Genomic DNA, 18,990 nt, shown 5'->3' with positions numbered 1-18,990 from the left:
TGAATGAAGGAAATCTGAGGTGCAGTGAAGTGTCAGATTGAATGTAGTTTGAGGTTTAGTGAAATGTATTGTGAAGTTTGAATAATGTCTGAAATTTATGCAACTTCATATATTGATAAAGGAATACGAAGAAACCTAAGTAAGAATTGTTTTAAGAAAATTTAATTCAATTTTTTAAAGATATAGAGTTATGTTTCCTTATATTTTTTAACTTAGAAAAATAAAAATACAGTATGGGAGGAAACTGTATCAAATTCTTCTTATAGATAATACCTAATTTATATAAATCTATTTTAATGAACAGATTTATTTTATAGTTTATTTAGAACAAAATCTTAAAATGGAGAAATAAATATTGCAGTGAATTAGAAATATTTTATTAACTCATATATCTACCATAACTACTGACATGATGTGTATACTTAACACTGGAATATATCAAAATATATGTAAATACAGAGTAATTTTTAAATATACTAAATATACTTATCCTAAACCTTAAACAATTTAAATTTTAAATTAAAATAAAAATCATAAAAATTTACCAACAGTTTCACACCATTTGGCTATATGTGTATGTCGGAGTGGGTGTATGTATGTGGGTGTGGGTGTGTATGTACGTGTATATATGTGTGTGTATGTAGAGTGTGGCCATAATCTGTTCACTTCCAGAAATAAACTGATGATAGTGTATTCTTCAGGTAGACATTAATTAATTACACCTAACCAAACCAGACTTACCATAGGATGATTAGGGTAGGATTATTTGGATAGTGTGTTGTCTGTTGTTATCTTGGGAAGTGTTATAAAAATTATTTTATTCGACCTATAATTGTGAAACATGACATCAAGTAGCGTTTTCAACCTATAGCATTCTGGTCGGCGGATGCTTATTAGCAGCGCTAGTATATAATTTTGGTGTTGCTGGACATAGAGTTTAAGGCGTAAAGAATTATATACTGTACGGGTTAGTAAGTATATATAACTGTACTAATGTATGTTTCAATGGTTGGTGGAGTTAAGATTTTGTTTCTTTCAGATCTCTGTGTTTACAACCGATTTGTTTACTACAATTGCTTTCGCTTGTTAATTATTATAAATATTAGTGTTTTTCTCTTTTACATTTCCGGTTATCAACGATCAAATTCTTCAAGCACTTAAACTAAATCAATTCATACAAAAAGATAAATTTTTCTGATGTATGGTGACCTTTCTACTTAATTTACGTTAGATTCACGAATCACGATCCCTGTCAGCACTGATGCCCTTATATAGGTGTCATACATGTAAGCTCTACATGTTTTTGCCATCTATTGAAAATTTTTATAGTTTACTGTAAGGTTCAGTGCTTGAAGGTTAAAGAATTTCTTCATAGTCCTCCTTAATGAAACGATATTTCCACGACTTGCTTTATATTTACGTGTACAGAGTATTGCTCGAATCATTTTGTCGTCTTTTCTTGTCACATGTTTCACGTAGGACGATGTGTATTAATTAAATAATAATAATAATAATAATATTTAACATTTATTATCTATTCTTGTTTGTTTATATTATTCGTTTGCGTTATTTTGCATTCGGGATTCACGTTCATGTACATTATATTCATGATCCTTTATTATTTTGTTATGAACTTACGACCGATCACTGAGATTGACGTGGTTGACGATGAGCCTACCAGTAAATTTAACTCAGTGCGCCGAACTCCTCGCTCCCAAAACGATCAATATTTCTTCATGAAGGGATAAAGGTTAGTGGGAAAGCATTAACAGTAGAACTAATTGGTGGAAGAGTAGGAATTTGGATAACAGGTGATAATTGGTTGTGACTTGTATGGTTGAGTCACTGAAGCCTCGAACTGCCTGGGGTTAGGAAGAATAATAGAGACTGAATCATATGTTTATTTCAAGTATGCTGCCGTTATTTAACTAACGCAGAAAATTTAGTTACAAGAATACGATGATTGAATTTTATTAGTATTTTCATTCATATAATTAATGCTTAGGTAATGACACTAATATAATTTCGAAAAAGAAAATGGAAAACACTTTTACGGATGACGGTACTGTCTGAGTGAGTGAGTCCGTCAGTCAGGAGTACTGCTGAAAAGATAACTGGCTCAGTTAACACGGCATAACGGAGAAGATCAACGTCGGTCTGACGGCCCCCAATGACTAAAGGTGACCAGAGGAAGAGTCCGGGGTGAACTACTACCAGGTAATACTCTAGAACACTGACTCGAGTTAACCAACAACTTTAAGGGAAATTTCATATAGGATAAAACTTCTTTCCTATCTCCAGCATACTATAAGGAGGTATATAAAAAGCAACTTTCGTAATAAGTTTTTTCCCATGTTTCTATGGTCCGTCTACCCGGTAACGCCAAGTTTGTGCTTCAACCCTTCACAAACGCTTCCCACCGACATTTCCATACCTTACCTAATTAAACCTATCATAGCAAACATAAATTAACCTTCCAAAACTGACCTAAAATAATATACTTCCATCCTAGAGTAGGTAGGTTTGGTTGGTTCATCTTTCATACAACAATTCATATCATGTAAACGAGTCAATATGGCGTCACAGGGAGCATGTCGGTTCGTGATCAAGACGAAAAAAATCGCCAAAACAAAATTACATAAATTACAATTACTCCACCTTTCGGGGGGATAAGCTAAGGGTAAGAATATTTTTTTTTATAACATTCCCCTGCAGCTACTAGCTAACACGAGTCAGTGTTCCAGAGTATTAACCTTCCATAGTGTAGTAACAGATGGACGAGTGAAGGGAGGGAGAGAGCGGGTGGAGGGCACGTACCCCCTCGTTAATTTCTCGTTATTCTTTGCATTTTGCACCCCTCAGCTTTCTTATCTCATCTGGTACATGGTGTCCTGTGTGGCCCCAAGATTCCCGGCCCTCAGCAGTTTACATAGGATTGCTCCCACTAACCTGAAATTCTGGGTTCGCCCCCGGGCATGTTATCGCACCATACTGTGAATAAAGAGAATTTGGGGGATGTAAGCTTGAGAGGGAGTATAAGATAGCTCGTAGGTCTTGTGATCACAAATATCGTCTAGCAGGTAAGAAGTTTACATACCGTACAAATATTCGACAAAGTGACCAAGTCCACCATCACGTTACATTCACGGTACCTTAATCGGGAGAGGGACTGAGGAGATCAGGGCATCTTAAATTTGATGAGATGTTTAGGAGAGGTTAGTATGCTCAGGTCATACTAAACTTACCTATGGAAGTCTAGCTTAGCTCTGAGACTGGCGAGTGGAGTGTAAAGAGCTCAGAACATACTAGACATCTCCGAAAGATTAAATGCGCCCTAAAGCTGCCACGACGTCGTGTAGAGAGATCGGACACAGAAAGCTTAGCCATGAGAGTCCATCTGGCGTGTAGTGAGCTTTGTGCACACAATACATCTCTGAGAGTTCATCTGGCGCCTAGAGACGGACAAAACGTGACTCTCAAGAGCTCTTACAGTGCCCTGGGCTTGACTCTGAGCGTTGCACTATTGAGAACGAGGGGGACCTTCAGGCCGTCCTCGTGTGCCCACCACGTGATGAAGGAGGCGTTCTGACGGTCGGGCGTCACCGGGAACACGCCGTTGAGGTGAGCGTCGTAACACCTGTTCAGGAGAAGTAGAATATTGAAGATAATGCAGGTGCTATGAGTTGCTGTGTACGGGATGAATACGAAGTAAGTTAATTACGTTATCAGGTGTACCTAATTAAAGAAATTGTTAAGGCATACAGTGTGTCTAAATGAAACCTTTACAACTTGGAATAAGCATAACTTTATAATGGGATCATATATTGTATCGTGGACAAAGGGGCCCATATCGACGTGTAATAATGAAGACTTAGTGAACAAACTTTAGGATATGTTCTTTTCAATAAACCAAACTCCATTAAAAAAAATTTCATTCGCTATGCATTGTGACTCAAAGTTGCAAAGGATTCATGTGCGCACCCTGTATGTCTGATGTCAAAGTCATTTCCAAACAGGGGTCCAGGGCAATGGGGGTCCAGGGCGGGCTATGGAAAGTTGAAGAATGGTAAAAAATTCTAAGAAATCTGAAATAAATAAGGTTTTAATATTCATTTCGACTTGGCAGGGTAGAATTTGGCATCTTTCTTTCCAATTTGACTTTGGACTCACTCATTGGATGACTTCAAACCTAGTGTTATCATCACTGTGGTAATTGTTAAAATTATGTTATACAGTTAAAGTGTTATACTTATACAGCTATTGATTGATTGATGCTTTTGGCTCTCATAGGAGAAGTGCTAAATATGTTCTCTTTATCTTCTGATCAGATCAATTTACTTTTTTTTTATTAAAAATTAAGGGGTCAACGGGGATTTTGAACGTTCACGGGGGGGGGGGGGAAATGAAAAAAAAATGGGTACCACTGATTTATTAGACGAACGAGAACTCACCTGTCATACCACCAGCCGCCGGAGAAGTACCTGGCGCAGTTGCCGTCGATGTAGAGATCGTTGTCACGGTCGTAGGAGGTGAAGGGTCGGCCGTGGTGATAGGTAAAGGCGTCCGTCGCGTTCCCAGAATAGTTTCCGATGTCCAGTTCGTACCCCGAGCTCTCACTGCCCACCCGGAAAGTGCTGTGTCGGGGGGCGGGGGCTTAGTCATTTTTGGTTTGTTTGTTTAAGAGAAAAATGAAGGTTTCATGTGGTATTACAGGAGGAAAATGGGATGTGTTATATTTTTGGGAATTGGGTATTATGAGAAGAAGGTGAATCAAGCAACTAAATTACGTCTTCTAAGAACCTCGTTAAGATATTCCTCGTAATGATCTTCAAGAGTGAGGTGCTTCCCTGTCTGGTCCCCGAGATATGCTAGGGACTGTCATTTGATTGAAAATGTCCAAAGGAGGGTCACCAGACTGCAACCGCCTAGCTCATACTTCAGACGGGCAAGGAGTGACCTAATTGAGGTGAATAAGCAACTCAAAGGACACTACTCAGTCGAGTGTCCATTCCTGGATCTGGCGGACGCTCGCCCCACAAAGGGTCACAGCTCAAGGTTGAAGAAGCCGCAAGTCCAGAAAACTGTGAGGGCAAACTTTTTCGGAGTGAGAATTGTGAACTCTTGGAACAACCTACCAGAGAGTGCTATGGCGGCACCGAGTGTCAGCTGTTTCGAGACCAGACTTGACCAGCTCTGGAGCAGGTTCAGATACATCCAGGAACCATTGCCTGCCCAATACTGCCCAAAATTGCGTAACAGAGACGTGACCCACCGCCCAAGCGGCTAACGAGCCGATCAATGGCGAAGAGGATAAAAGTAAACGATGAGAAGAATATAGTTTTTTTTTCTGGAAATGGAGAATGAAAAAAAGGATTTTGATAGATTGGGAGAAGTTAATTTTTTATGGCACTGGTGGATACCCTATTTAACCTAACCTGACCTAACCTATCCAAATTAACCGAAAATAATACATTTCCATGTCTGGTTGGTTCGTTGTATCTTAAGACAAATTAAACAATGTAAAGAAGTCTCTGGCCCACCTTACTAGGCGTTACAGATTCAGGTTGAGGAAGTCACATGCTCAGAAAACTGTCAGGGCAAACTTTGTGAGTGAGTTGTGAACGTCTGGAGCAGCCTGCCAGAAATTGTTTGACGGTACCGAGTGTGAATTCATTCTGGAGTCAGTAAATTGCCAATACTTACCAACAGTTCCTCCTCCGTAATAACGACGTTTTCTTCGATACAAAATATTCCTTAATGTGCTGGCAATCACTTGTTTGTATTCAGAGTAATAGAATATATTACCATTTACAGTTACACCAAATTAGCGAATTAATATTAATTTTCCCACCAATCTTTTATTTTATTTATTTTTTTTAACGGGGATTGGCCCACCCGAGCACAGGTCAACAACCCACATCGGGGCCAAAAAAAAAAATAGAGAAATTAAAAATCGGAAAGGAAAAGGTTATATTAATCTACACCAAAGATTTTTTTTTTTTTTTTTTTGGAATTAGCCAACCCGGGCACAGGTCAAACGACCCACAACGGGCCTGGGGGCGAAAAAAAAGAACAGAAAGAAATTGAAAATATAGAAAAAGGTTATACTGTATTAATCTACACCACGAAGATGCCGGAAACCAGCTTTTAAAGTGAGACAGATTGTAGAGCATGGAAACACAGAAGAGGCAAAGCATTCCACAGTTTGGCTGTGTGAGGAAAGGATGTACTATAACGGGTTATTCTCGTGTGACCGACATCCACAGAGAAATGGTGGGCACCGCGGGTAAGACGTGTGTTACGAACCCGGCGGTACACAGGATGCCAAATCCCCTGGCATTGCCCGTTAAAGTACCTGTAAAAGAGAGAGAGTGAAGCAACATTGCGGCGAAGAGAAAGGGAGAGATTGTCGACTAAAGGAGGAGAGTTAATAAGACGAAATGCCTTTGATTCCACCCTATCTAATAGTTGGACAGAAGAAGAGCCACCCAGATATGAGAGCAGTACTCCAAGTTAGGACGAATCCCTTATATACTTGGAGCAACTGCTCAGGAGTAAAGCATCTGTACAGCATTCCCAACTTTCGGGAAGCAGCTTTAGCAATGTTAGGATGTGTGTCTTCCACATATATTAGAGGAAATGGTGATGCCTAGCATATCTATTTTAGAATTTGGGGAATGATAGCATCCTGAAATGTGATTGGGAGATCATCTAATTTGGAAAGTGTATTGGTAAATACTGAGTTTTATTACTATTGAATTTAACCAAGTTTCTACCTCCAGTCGGACATGCTGCACAGATCCGCATTGATAGATGTAATGATATCAGCTCTAGAAACAGATCTAATTTGAGAGTTGGGGAAGGGAAATGTGAAGAAGAGTGAAGAGTAGAATCATCAGCAGAATGATAGAACTAGTTGTAGTGTGAAGTAAATCATTGATAAACAGAAGGAAGAGAGTAGGTGAAAGAACAGAACCCTGTGGGACACCACTATTGGTAGAGAAAGAGCGAGAGATCGATCCTCGACAACAACTGCCATGGATCGGTTCTCAAGGAAGCTAGAGATTAGAAAACAAAGTGGGGAGAGAAACAAAAGAGGGAAGTTTAGAAACAAAGACTTGTGCCCTGATACCCTGTCAAATGCTTTGGAGATGTCGAGGGCCACGACGGAAGTTCCCCATAATCCCTAAGAGAGGATGACCAAAGATGGGTGCAGTAGGAGAGCAGATCACCAGTAGATCTCGCCTGGCGAAAGCCAAACTGGTGATCTGACAAAAGAGAATGGCGTTCAAGGTGACGGAGAAAAATGGGAGTTCAAGATAGTTTCGAAAATCTTAGAGAGGGATGAAGTTAGGGCAATGGGGCTATAGTTAGAGGGATTAGAATGGTCAGCCTTCTTTAGGATGGGCTGAATCAAGGCATGCCAAGAAGAAAGAAAAGTTTGGGTTTTGAGGCAAAGGCGAAAGAGGCGAGCAAGCACAGGGGCCAGAGCTTCAGCACAATCCTTCAGAACACGGGGGAGGGGGGGGTTATTCCGTCCGGCTCATGCGCCTTACTCACATCCAACCTGGATAACACATCAGCAACCCTCCGAGTGGAGATTATAGGAAAGTGCATAGGTTCAGTAGGAGGTGCAGGGGTAGGAGGGATAGAGTTGGAATCGTCTAAGGTGGAATTAGAAGAGAATAAGGTGCCAAAGAGATTGGCTTTGTCATGGGGAGAGTTGGCTATAGAGTTATCAGGTCGGGAGAGAGGAGGAAAAGAAGGAGTGCATAAGTTATTACAGATGTTTTTGGTTAAGGACCAGAAGGATTTACTCGAGGAAGAATTGGTCAGGACAGCGGTCTTTCTTTTAACATAATTCCGCTTGGCCCTACGAAGAATAGCTTTACAGCGATTCCTAGAAGTAATGAAAGAGGAGTGGGTAATAGGAGAAGAAGATAGTTTCATAGCTTGATATGCCCCATCTCTCTCCCTGAATGCAAGGGAGCAGGAGCGATCAAACATGATTTTAAAGTGAAAGTTTTGGTAGAAGACGGGATAAATGCACTCATACCACCCTGTATAACCCCAGCAATGCTGTCAGCACATACCGAGGCGTCCCGAGTGGAGAAGCAACATTTATCCCAAGGAAAGTCGTTAAAGAATTCTCGCAAGGATTGCCAGTTTGCCCTCCGATAGTGCCATAGTTGACGTTTAAAGGGGGGTGGGGGAGGTGGTCCTGCCCAGTTTGATTTAAAAGAAATAATAATGTGATCAGAAGACCCTAAGGGGGCAGAAATTGAGTATGAATAGTGTGAGGGGTTAGAGGTAAAACAAAGATCAAGAATGTTAGCAAGTTGATCGTGTTGATCAGGAACCTCCTAAGATGTCCCCACCCACAACGCTTCCGTGACGCCTGCTGGACCACCACTCCACGACCCCCTGACGGAGACACGATGATCCTCCCCATACTGGCCAGATATTATGTAAATAACATTGATTATGTGTTAATGGAATATCCTTCCTTCCTTAGGCTTTAGTAAGCCCCTTTATAATATTTATACTGTATATACTTGTGACACTTGCCAGATGCTTCTTGTGTTATTGTACAGGGGTACCTAGTGACAGCACTAGGATCCCGCTTCCTCTATCAAGGAATAAACAATTGAAATTGAATTAATCAGGAATGCGTGTAGGGTTTTTGATTATTTGTTCCATATCATTAAGTAAGGAAAATGTGAGTGCCTCAGCTCCACCTGGGTCATCCCTTGCTGAGCCAAGCCACTCTCTGTGATGTGCATTGAAATCTCCTAGGTAGAGGATCTCGGTGTTGGGGTGTGTGGATAGCAACGACTCATGGCAAGAAGTGAGATAGTCAAAGAGTTCCAAATAGTTGGTAGAGTTAGGAGAACAGTATAGGAAACAAATAAAAATAGTCATAGTTGTAGAGATATTTTGAGCCAGATGACATCATAAAGGGGAGATTTAAGATCCGAGAGTCGAGCTATAGGTGCAGTAGGCGCATACACCTCCCTTAGAACGAAAAGATGTATAATGGTTGTATTTGGAGACTTGAAAAGGTTTGGGTGAAGCTGCTTTGGTCAGTTGAAGTTCGGAGAATAGTAAGAGGTCGGGGGAAGAGGTTAATAGATGGTGCTCCACAGAAGGAAAATTGGATCTCGGGCCGCGAATGTTTGAAAAATGAAGTGTGAAAAAAGTCGATCCCCCAGCAACTGCGGTGGCATCAGTTGAGGCCTTAGTAGTTTGATGATGATCAGGTCGGCCCTGGGGTCCACAACCTTCCTGACCATTGGGACCCATCCGAGAAGGACCCTCTTCAATATTAATATCAACTGACATCATAGGAGAATAAAATAGAATGAATAGAGCAGATAAAGAGTGAGGAAGGTTATATTAGTTGTGTTGTCAATAGTAAGAGACAATTGAGACCCTGAAATTGTGTATAAATGAAGCAGAAAGTCAGATCATCAACCTAGGACTTGGTCAAAATTTTCGTGATGCCATATGGCAGCAGGGTCTACCATAACACAACACATTATGTTTCCGATATCTTCCCAGGCGGTAGTACCTCCCTGTTTGGTAGCTGCCTACTGCCTACTACACCTACTACCTGGATGCTTTCTATATACAAATTCATGCTCGCTCAATAAAATATTTAACCGGATGTAAGCAAAAACTAAAGAGTAAGTTAAAGAGGAAGAAATTTAAAGATTAAACGATAGAATTACCTAAGTTTGTACAAGTCTCCCCAAAACTACCATTTTTTATTATTACAGCTCAGCCTTTCAAAGAAAATGTTTATGGGTAACTATAATAAATATGGATTATTCCCGTCAAACTCGGTACCCGTTGTAATTCATAAAACACGTGAAAATGCACAATAACCAACATTTCATAAAACCTTCCATGTTCTCACTTGTACGAGGCCCAATAAGGTCCCTTCTCGAAGTCGACCATGTCAACGTGTAGCTCATAAGTCTTTTGGTTGGTCAGTACGTGTAGGAAGTCATTACCAGCCCAGAACTCAGTCTCCAGGTCCCCGAAACCGGCCTTGTACTCGTGCCAGTCCCGGTTAAAATCCACCTGGGGAAAAGATACACAAGTGGTTACAGTACACTCGTCAAAGAAGTTCGTATCCGTTCATCGTGTTCTCAGACAGATAGAAAGATAGAAATATGTTGATAGTTATATATATATATATATATATATATATATATATATATATATATATATATATATATATATATATATATATATATATATATATATATATATATATATATATATATATATATATGAGAGAGAGAGAGAGAGAGAGAGAAATTATTTGTAACATCATTACTGTACTGATTGAATGTTATACTTCAAACAGTAACAACAAAGAACATAATGTTATCTCTGCTTGTAAAAGGTGATTTAGCAATTGGTTGTGGCACAGAAGATCTACTTTTGTAAGAATTGGTAAAGCTAAAATGAAAGTGTTGATGTGAAATTCCTTAACCAATCAGAGAACTTCACTGCGAAAGAGTGTGTATGTATTGGTAGCAGGTTCACGGTAAAATATTCATTGCCTTATGTTTAAATACTAAAGAACGATGGTTTTATACCTATATCACAATGGCTTAAATCATCTTTCTTAAACGCTTAAAAGCCGTAGACAAAAAAAATGGAAGCTAAATTACCAAGAAGTGGTCAAGACATCACGCATACGAATTCCCACGACCTAACATGATAATATTACACACACACACACACACCAATATTTGGACGAAAGGTATACTGTATGGTGGTGCCATACCTGCTCGACAACTTTCGCACGCCGTTGTATGACCAGCCAACCACCTTGACCCGTCTCCATGTCACACAGGACCTGCCGCCCGAACTTCTGCAGGTAGTACACCCCCGAGGCGTTGAAGCCTAAATCGAAGAGGTCCTGACAGTCACCAGCGAGGAGGTTCACCGACATCTGGCCGAGTTTTGCCACCTGATCTTCCATTTGTTTTGTTTTGTGTTCCACGAAGACATTCACTTCAGACAGCTTCAGGAGGATTTGGTCTTGGAACAATTTCAATTCGTTCTTGGTAGCGTCGGCGCCATTGTTGACAGTTTCTCGGACGGCGATGGCTGCCTCGTTAGCTGCGACCAGAGACTCACTGATCTCCTTCATGGTCTCCTTCAGCTCCGCCAGGGATTCATCTTTGGCCGCCGTGTTCTCCAAGCGGGAGATGGCCTCGAGGAGACGCTGTGTAGTGTTGACGAAGAGGTTCTTGAATATCCTGAAGTCGTACTCACCGATAACGTCCTCGAGTCTGGTCTCCTCATAGGTGTGGGCGACGACTAGGAGACCTAAGACCACCAGGGCGCACCACGACCCCGCCATCACCCTCACCTGGCTCCTACCTGTTAATAGACTCACCTGTTCAGTAATTAAATCATTATATGTGATTACCTAAAACATCTTATCTAAGGTTTTCACTTCAAACATTCATCTGGACCGTAATTTCTACATCAATGTCACTTAACCACGTCACTGCTTGTTAATTTCAGGTGATGACAAAAATACGGATCACATGAAGATTAGCACCCCCCAGTATATATCACCTGATAATTAAACAACCTAACCTAACCTAACCCAACCCATCGCTAACCCGACCTAACCTAATCGCCAAGCAAAATAAACGTGAAATTTTGCACTTGACATGTGACCCAAAGTTTTTTGCAACTTCTCTGTGCAATATAAAAGTTCATTCCACAATCATCTGTACTGGTACCTTGGAAACTGTTTCAGGTGATCATGGTTAGGTTAGGTTAGGTTAGCTCAGGTTAAGTTAAGATAGATTACGTTGGGTTACATTTAGGTTAGGCTAGATTAGATCAGCTTTGGGGTGGTTAGATTAGGTTGGATTAGAGTATTAGTTTGGTTTAATTTTGGTTAGATTAGGTTAGGTTAGGTGAGGAACTTCCTGGGAGTGTCTCACAAAAGCAAAAATAAGAAATATGAAATAAGAGAAGAGAAGGAAGACGAAGAAAGTAGAAAGCAGAACGACGAAGAAGTAGAAGAGAAGAAAGAAGAGAGAATGAATATAAAGATAGAAAATAATTAACACGAAGGAAGAAAAGACAATAATCAAGAAAGAAAGACAGAGACGGAGAGAGTAGAGGGAGAAGAAAGACGAAGAAAGAGAAAAATGAACACGAAGAAAGAAAATAAAAGAAAGAAAGAAGAAAATTAACACGAAAGAAGGAGAGAGACGAAGAAAATAAAGGTAAAACGAAAGAAGGGGAGAGACGAAGAGAGAGAAGAAAGAAAAGAAGGAATAAACACGAAGAAGGAAAAGCGAAGGAAGAAGATAAGAGAAGAAGCACCACTAAAGCATAGGAGTGATATAAACAAGAGAGGTTGGCGCCGACCCTCAAGAGCCCATAAGAGACCATCTTGATGTTTGACAGGTACAAGAAGAAGGAGAAGAGGAGGAGGAGGAAGAGGAAGGAGAAGAGGAGAGGAGAGGAGGAGGTAGAAGAAGGAGAAGAGGAGGAGGAGGTAGAAGAAGGAGAAGAGGAGGAGGAGGAAGTAGAAGGAGAAGAGGAGAGGAGGAAGAAGAAGTTGAAGAAGAGGAGGGGAGGAAGAAGAAGTAGAAGAAGATGAGAAGAGGAGGAAGTAAAAGAGGAAGAGGAGAAAGTAGAAGAAGAAGAGGTGGAGGAGATAGAAGAGGAAAGGAGTAATGATAATTCAGAAGAAGACGTAGAACAACAACAACAGCAATAAAAAGAAGAGGAACAACAGCAAAAGAATAACAACAGCAAAAGAAGAACAACGAAAGAACAACAAAAACAAAAGATCAACAACAACAAAGGAACATCAAAAAAACAACAACAAAAACAAAACAACAACAAAATAACAACAAAAACAAAACAACACAAACAAAACAACAACATAATAGCAAAAAATAAAAATAAAAATAACATCAATAAAATTAGAACAAGAAAAAAGGAGCAGAAAGAAAGAGGCAAAAGAAGAGAAAACAAAAAGAAGGAGAAAACAAAAGGAGGAGAAAAATAATAATAAACAGATTATCATTATGTCTTTTTCGTTACGTTATGTTGCTTGAGTTTTAACGAAATATATGTTAAAGGAAGGATATGGTTAACGAAGGTTGATTACTGAAGGCTCTCGCTCTCTCTCTCTCCTCACCTTTTATCTCACAATTATCGGCTGCTTCTTCTCTTCTTATTTATTATCCCTCTTTATTGTCTGTCTCTAATCACCACTTATATTTACCTTCACAGTCTGTTCATTAATTTTCACTCGATCTTCTGTACACCTCACCTGAGTAGTATCTGTATTTATTAAACCTGTTTTGTTTCTGAATCTCTTTTTTAGTTATCACCTTTATGATACAGTCAGGTAAGGTAGACACTGTACCTGTATCTGTATTTCTGAGATTTTTTTTTCTGTATCGGCTACAACACAATATACAGAGAGTTAATTATTATAGTAGAGTTTTAACATATTTCTAAACACTGTAATGAGTTGTTGTATTTTTCTTCACTCGTATTGTATATAAAATCACTTGTTATTTTTGCTGTATTCTGGTTTGTATTTATGCGCTTGTATACTATTGTATTTTCACTGTATTATCAAGTATAACGTGATGATTCGGTGGTGTATTCTCTCTCTCTCTCTCTCTCTCTCTCTCTCTCTCTCTCTCTCTCTCTCTCTCTTTTTGTCAGCTTCCTCCGCCCGTGAAAGACATCCAGGAAGTTACCGGAGTGAGGGAATGTGAGAGAATGAGAGAGGGAGGGAAGCTTAAAGTGACCAACCTCCCCCCTCTCCCCTTTCCCTCTCCTCCCCTCTCAGCTTCACTCACCACCGATCCCTTGTGACGTCACTCTCTCTCCTCTCTTGATTGTTTATGTGTCAGAGTGAGGTCCGGGACTCCCTCTCACTCTGCCCTCACCTCTCACTCTTCCCTCACCTCTCACTCTCCTCTCACCTCTCATTCTTTCTCTACTCACCTCTCACTCTTCCCTCACCTCACTCCCCTCACCTCTCCCCCACCTCTCACTCTTCCCCCACCTCCACCTCCACCTCTCACTCTTTCCTCACCTCACCTTCCCTCTCACCTCACCTCTCACTCTCTCACTCTCCCCTCACCTCTCACTCACCCTCTCACTCTACCCTCACCTCTCACTCTTCCCTCACGCCTCTCACTCTCCCTCACCTCTCACTCTACCCTCACACCTCTTACTCTCCTCACACCTCTCACTCTACCCTCACACTCTTCTCTACTCACCTGCTCACACTGCCTCACCCTCTCCACCTCACATGTCACTCTCCTCACCTCTCACTCTTCCCACTCACACCTTTCAATTTTCCCCCATTCACCTCTCACTCTTTCTCCTCCCTCATCTCTCACTCTGCCCCTCACCCTCATCTCTATTTTAGCTTGATCTGTTTCTCTACCTCCTCTATACTTATCTATTTGTATATCTTAAGTATTTATTTATTGCTATTATCTATCTCTTTTATTTACCTATTTTTCGATTTGTTTGTTCATCTCTGTGACTGGGGGCTGAGGCGGGGGGCTGAGGCGGGGCTGAGGCTAGCTGGGGCTGGGGGTTCTCAACAAGTCAGCCGAGACCTTGTGTTAAGTGTTTATGGAGGCCTGACCTTGACAATATATATATACAGTATACATATAATGTACATACCCCAGACAGAAGGGTGTGTGTAATAATAATAATAATAATAATAATAATAATTAACGGTTTATTGAAAGAGCTTGGCAGCCAGAAGGCTGAAAATATACAGTTACATATTTGGGGAATGGGTTTCGAATTACAAATAATATACAAGTAACACAAGTGATACAAATAAGATATATAATAACTAGATGGGGAAAAGCTCAAACTACAGTGCATTTCAACATAGTGACAGTGCAAGAAGTAGTATTTACTGGGAGTGAATACACTAGTTTATTACAAGTTATTGATAATTTTTACAATGGATGGGACCGGGCTGTTCTTATAGCGATCAGTTCGTGCACGTATGGGCTGGATGCGGTTGTGGTGTCGAACAGCAATTCTCGGGCTAGGGATCTCAGGTGGTAGTAGGAGCCGGTGTCGAGGATGGTGTAGAAGCTTCTTACCAAATTTGCAGATGAGGTCGTGGTGATGGTCAGTGAGAGTCGAAAGGGTCAGTGTGTGTGTGTGTGTGTGTGTGTAATAATAATAATAATAATAATAATAATAATAATGATAATAATAATAATAATTAACGGTTTATTGAAAGAACCTGGCAGCCGGAAGGCTGAAAATATACAGTTACATAATTGGGGAATGGGTCTCTTGATTTACAAATAATATACAAGTAATGTAAGTGATGCAAATATGATATATAATAACATAGTAACTGTGCAGAAAGGTGAGACTGACTGGGAGTGAACACACTGATTGATTATGAGTTGTTAATAATTTTTACAATGATAGAGATTGAGCTGTTCTTATAGCGATCAGTTCGTGCTCGTATGGGCTGGATGCATTTGTGGTATCGAACAGCAATTCGTGGACGAGGAATGTCGGGTGGAAGCTGGAGCCGGTGTCGAGGATGGTGCAGAAGCTTCTCCCCAAATTTGCAGATGAGGTCGTGGTGATGATCAGGGAGAGCCGAGAGGGTCAGTGTGTTGAGAGCTTCTTGATATGTGGAGTAGGAAGGGGAAAGAATAATCTTGCATGCCCTCTTCTGCACATTTTCTAGGTGTTTTCGTTGTTTGGCATTTAGGGAGGAAGATCAGGTAGGGGGGGGCATAGGTGAACTTGGAAAGTTTATTGAAAAAGTTATGCAGCCCGAAGGCTGAAAGTATACATTGGACAAAAATGACTTATTACACACAAAGACATGGGGTGGGTGGGTCGTTTAACTAAAGCTTTCATTATTGAAAGAAGAAGGAACAATGATTGAACATACAAATTATTATAGTTTGCAGTTGATGTCCCGGGCCTGGGCTGGTCATGGAGACACCAGGTGGTGTGGTGTTCATGTGGTACAGTAACTCGTCCTTGGGTGTTGATATGAAGGACTTCACGTGGTTATGGGGATACCGGGTGGTGTGGGATGGTGTCACAGTACCTCACTCTGCTGGGTGGTGTTGTGTTATCTCGTAGTCAGGTGTGAAGCCGACCCACTGTTGTTCCCATCGTGGACTGATTAGCACCTCCTGGTCAGAAGATGGTGGTCAGTTCCCAGGATGCTTATCTCACTGGTGGGTCACGGTTCTCACTGGTACTGTCTAGTACTGAATTCACTGGCTTAAAGACTGTTCATCACTGTTCAACACTTGTCCCACTTCTTTCCGAAACGAAATTGTCACTTTTGATTATGTTGATATCTCGGTGGTGAGGATGAGTCAGGGAGAGGGACTTGGGGAGTGGGGTCGAACATTGGCCAAAGGGGGCCGCTGCTCAGGAGCAGCGCCTGAATAGGTCTCGACCCGACGGTGGTCAAGGATGTGTAATGATAATAATAAACGGTTTATTAATAGAGTTGCAGCCGGTGGCTGTGTGTGTGTGTGTGTGTGTGTGTGTGTGTGTGTGTGTGTGTGTGTGTGTGTGTGTGTGTGTGTGTGTGTGTGTGTGTGTGTGTGTGTGTGTGTGTGTGTGTGTGTGTGTGTGTGTGTGTGTGTGTGTGTGTGTGTGTGTGTGTGTGTGTGTGTGTGTTTACCTGGTTTGGGAGTTTGAATGCATACATACATACATACATACATGCATACATACATACCTGTACATACTGTACATACATACATACATGCATGCATACATACATACCTGTACATACTGTACATACATACATACATACATACATACATACATACATGTACATACTGTACATACATACATACATGCATGCTTACATACATACCTGTACATACTGTACATACATACATACATACATACATACATACATACATACATACATACATACATACATACATACATACATACCTGTACATATATGTACATACATACATAAACAAATTTAATAAATTTCCTGAAAAGTCAAAGAAAGTTTCTTAAGAGATCCACCCATAACTATAACAACCTCCACCATTACCATCCACTACCACCCTTACCAACCACTTCCACCACCATCACCATTACCAACTCTCCATGTAACTCTACGGAAAACCGATGCCATGGTTTAGAAATTTGACCTTGATAACAATAATAATAATAATACTAATACTACTACTACTACTACTACTACTACTAATAATAATAATAATAATAATAATAATACTATGGGAAAGGGTCGCGGAAAGGGGACGTGATTGCTGCCCATATCATCATTGGGTATGACTTTGCTTGGGAGATTGGTATCCCCGCATCCCCTGAGCAACGCTCTTGTGCATTATGCAGAAGACCCGACAGCAGCACCCTTATCCACTACCTCCTAAGATGTCCCCACACACAACGCTTCCGTGACGCCTGCTGGACCACCACTCCACGACCCCCTGACGGAGACACGATGATCCTCCCCATACTGGCCAGATATTTTGTAAATAATATTGATTATGTGTTAAAGGAATATCCTTCCTTCCTTAGGCTTTAGTAAGCCCCTTTATAATATTTATACTGTATATACTTGTCACACTTGCCAGATGCTTCTGGTGTCATTGTACAGGGGTACCTAGTGACAGCACTAGGATCCCGCTTCCTCTATCAAGGAATAAACAATTGAAATTGAAATTGAATTAATAATAATAATAATAATAATATTAATAATAATAATAATAATAATATTAATAATAATAATAATAATAATAATATTAATAATAATAATAATAATAATATTAATAATAATAATAATAATAATAATAATATTAATAATAATAATAAAAATAATATTAATAATATTAATAATAATAATAATAATGATGATGATGACAGAAGTTTTACCTTCAGTACTACCCCTAATACCAGCTGTGCCTTGAGTACTACCCCAAATACCACCTGTGCCTTCAGTACTACCCCTAATACCAGCTGTTCCTTGAGTACTACCCCAAATACCAGCTGTTCCTTGAGTATTACCCTTAATACCAGCTCTCTCCTTGCCTTTCGTTCCCTCTCCCTCTCTCAAATTCTCTGTCTGTCTGTCTGTCTGTCTGTCTTCCAGAGTACACCTTGGGGAATGCCAGGTGAGATAGGTAGGCGCCAGGTGTCCAGGTTATTCCATCTTATTCTTGGGTATTTTGAGACCTGTTGTTTATTTTCATTCACTGGATATTATAAAATGACTTCTTCGTCTTCTCTCTTATCTTGTGCTGTGTTATTGATGTGTTGTGCTGTGTTGTGGGGTGTTATTGACGTGTTGTGCTGTGTTGTGGGGTGTTATTGATGTGTTGTGCTGTGTTGTGGGGTGTTATTGTGCTGTGTTATTGACGTGTTGTGCTGTGTTGTGGGGTGTTATTGACGTGTTGTGCTGTGTTGTGGGGTGTTATTGACGTGTTGTGCTGTGTTGTGGGGTGTTATTGTGCTGTGTTATTGACGTGTTGTGCTGCTGTGTTGTGGGGTGTTATTGACGTGTTGTGCTGTGTTGTGGGGTGTTATTGGACCTGTCGTGCTGTGTCGTGGGGTGTTATTGTGCTGTGTTATTGACGTGTTGTGCTGTGTTGCAGGGTGTTAGTTACCTCTTATGTTGTGTTAAAGGGCCTCTTGTGATGTGGAGTGTTATTGTGCAAGTGTTGTGCTGTGTTATTGACCTGTTGTGTTGTGTTATTGAATTGTTGTGTTGTGTTATTGACGTGTTGTTGTGTCTTGTGGTGTTTCATTGACGTGTTGTGCTGTGGTATTAGCGTGTTGTGTTTTGTGTTGCTGTGGTATTGGCGTGTTGTGTTGTGTGTTGCTGTGGTATTGACGTGTTGTGCTGTGTGTTGCTGTGGTATTGACGTGTTGTGCTGTGTGTTGCTGTGGTATTGACGTGTTGTGCTG

At 40.6% G+C, this 18,990-nt stretch overlaps 1 protein-coding gene across 1 annotated transcript; it reads right to left on the bottom strand.

Moving 5' to 3' along the window:
• Positions 1-361: 361 nt before the first annotated feature.
• On the bottom strand, positions 362-13,807 carry LOC121866462 (techylectin-5A-like). Its single transcript, XM_042366167.1, has 5 exons — positions 13,196-13,807; positions 10,802-11,403; positions 9,920-10,086; positions 4,452-4,634; positions 362-3,637 (listed from the first exon to the last, which is right to left on the bottom strand). The coding sequence occupies exons 2-5, from the start codon at positions 11,381-11,383 to the stop codon at positions 3,487-3,489; spliced, it is 1,083 nt and encodes a 360-aa protein (XP_042222101.1). The 5' UTR covers positions 11,384-11,403; positions 13,196-13,807; the 3' UTR covers positions 362-3,486.
• Between the last annotated feature and the right edge of the window lie 5,183 nt (positions 13,808-18,990).

This window comes from Homarus americanus, unplaced genomic scaffold (genome assembly GCF_018991925.1).
Source record: "Homarus americanus isolate GMGI-L3 unplaced genomic scaffold, GMGI_Hamer_2.0 scaffold16430, whole genome shotgun sequence".
In the NCBI taxonomy this organism is placed as follows: Eukaryota; Metazoa; Arthropoda; class Malacostraca; order Decapoda; family Nephropidae; genus Homarus; species Homarus americanus.
The sequence above is the reverse complement of the archived record's forward strand: the minus strand, read 5'-3'. Positions and strand labels throughout refer to the sequence as shown.

What these genes read in the sequence shown, in the direction of transcription:
- LOC121866462 (XM_042366167.1), bottom strand. Translation starts at nt 11,383, where the DNA reads ATGGCGGGGTCGTGGTGCGCCCTGGTGGTCTTAGGTCTCCTAGTCGTC. An exon ending in GTGCGAAAGTTGTCGAGCAG is followed by an intron (nt 10,087 to 10,801) that starts GTATGGCACCAC and finishes TCTTTTCCCCAG; the next exon opens with GTGGATTTTAACCGGGACTG. An exon ending in GGCGGCTGGTGGTATGACAG is followed by an intron (nt 3,638 to 4,451) that starts GTGAGTTCTCGT and finishes TCTCCTGAACAG; the next exon opens with GTGTTACGACGCTCACCTCA.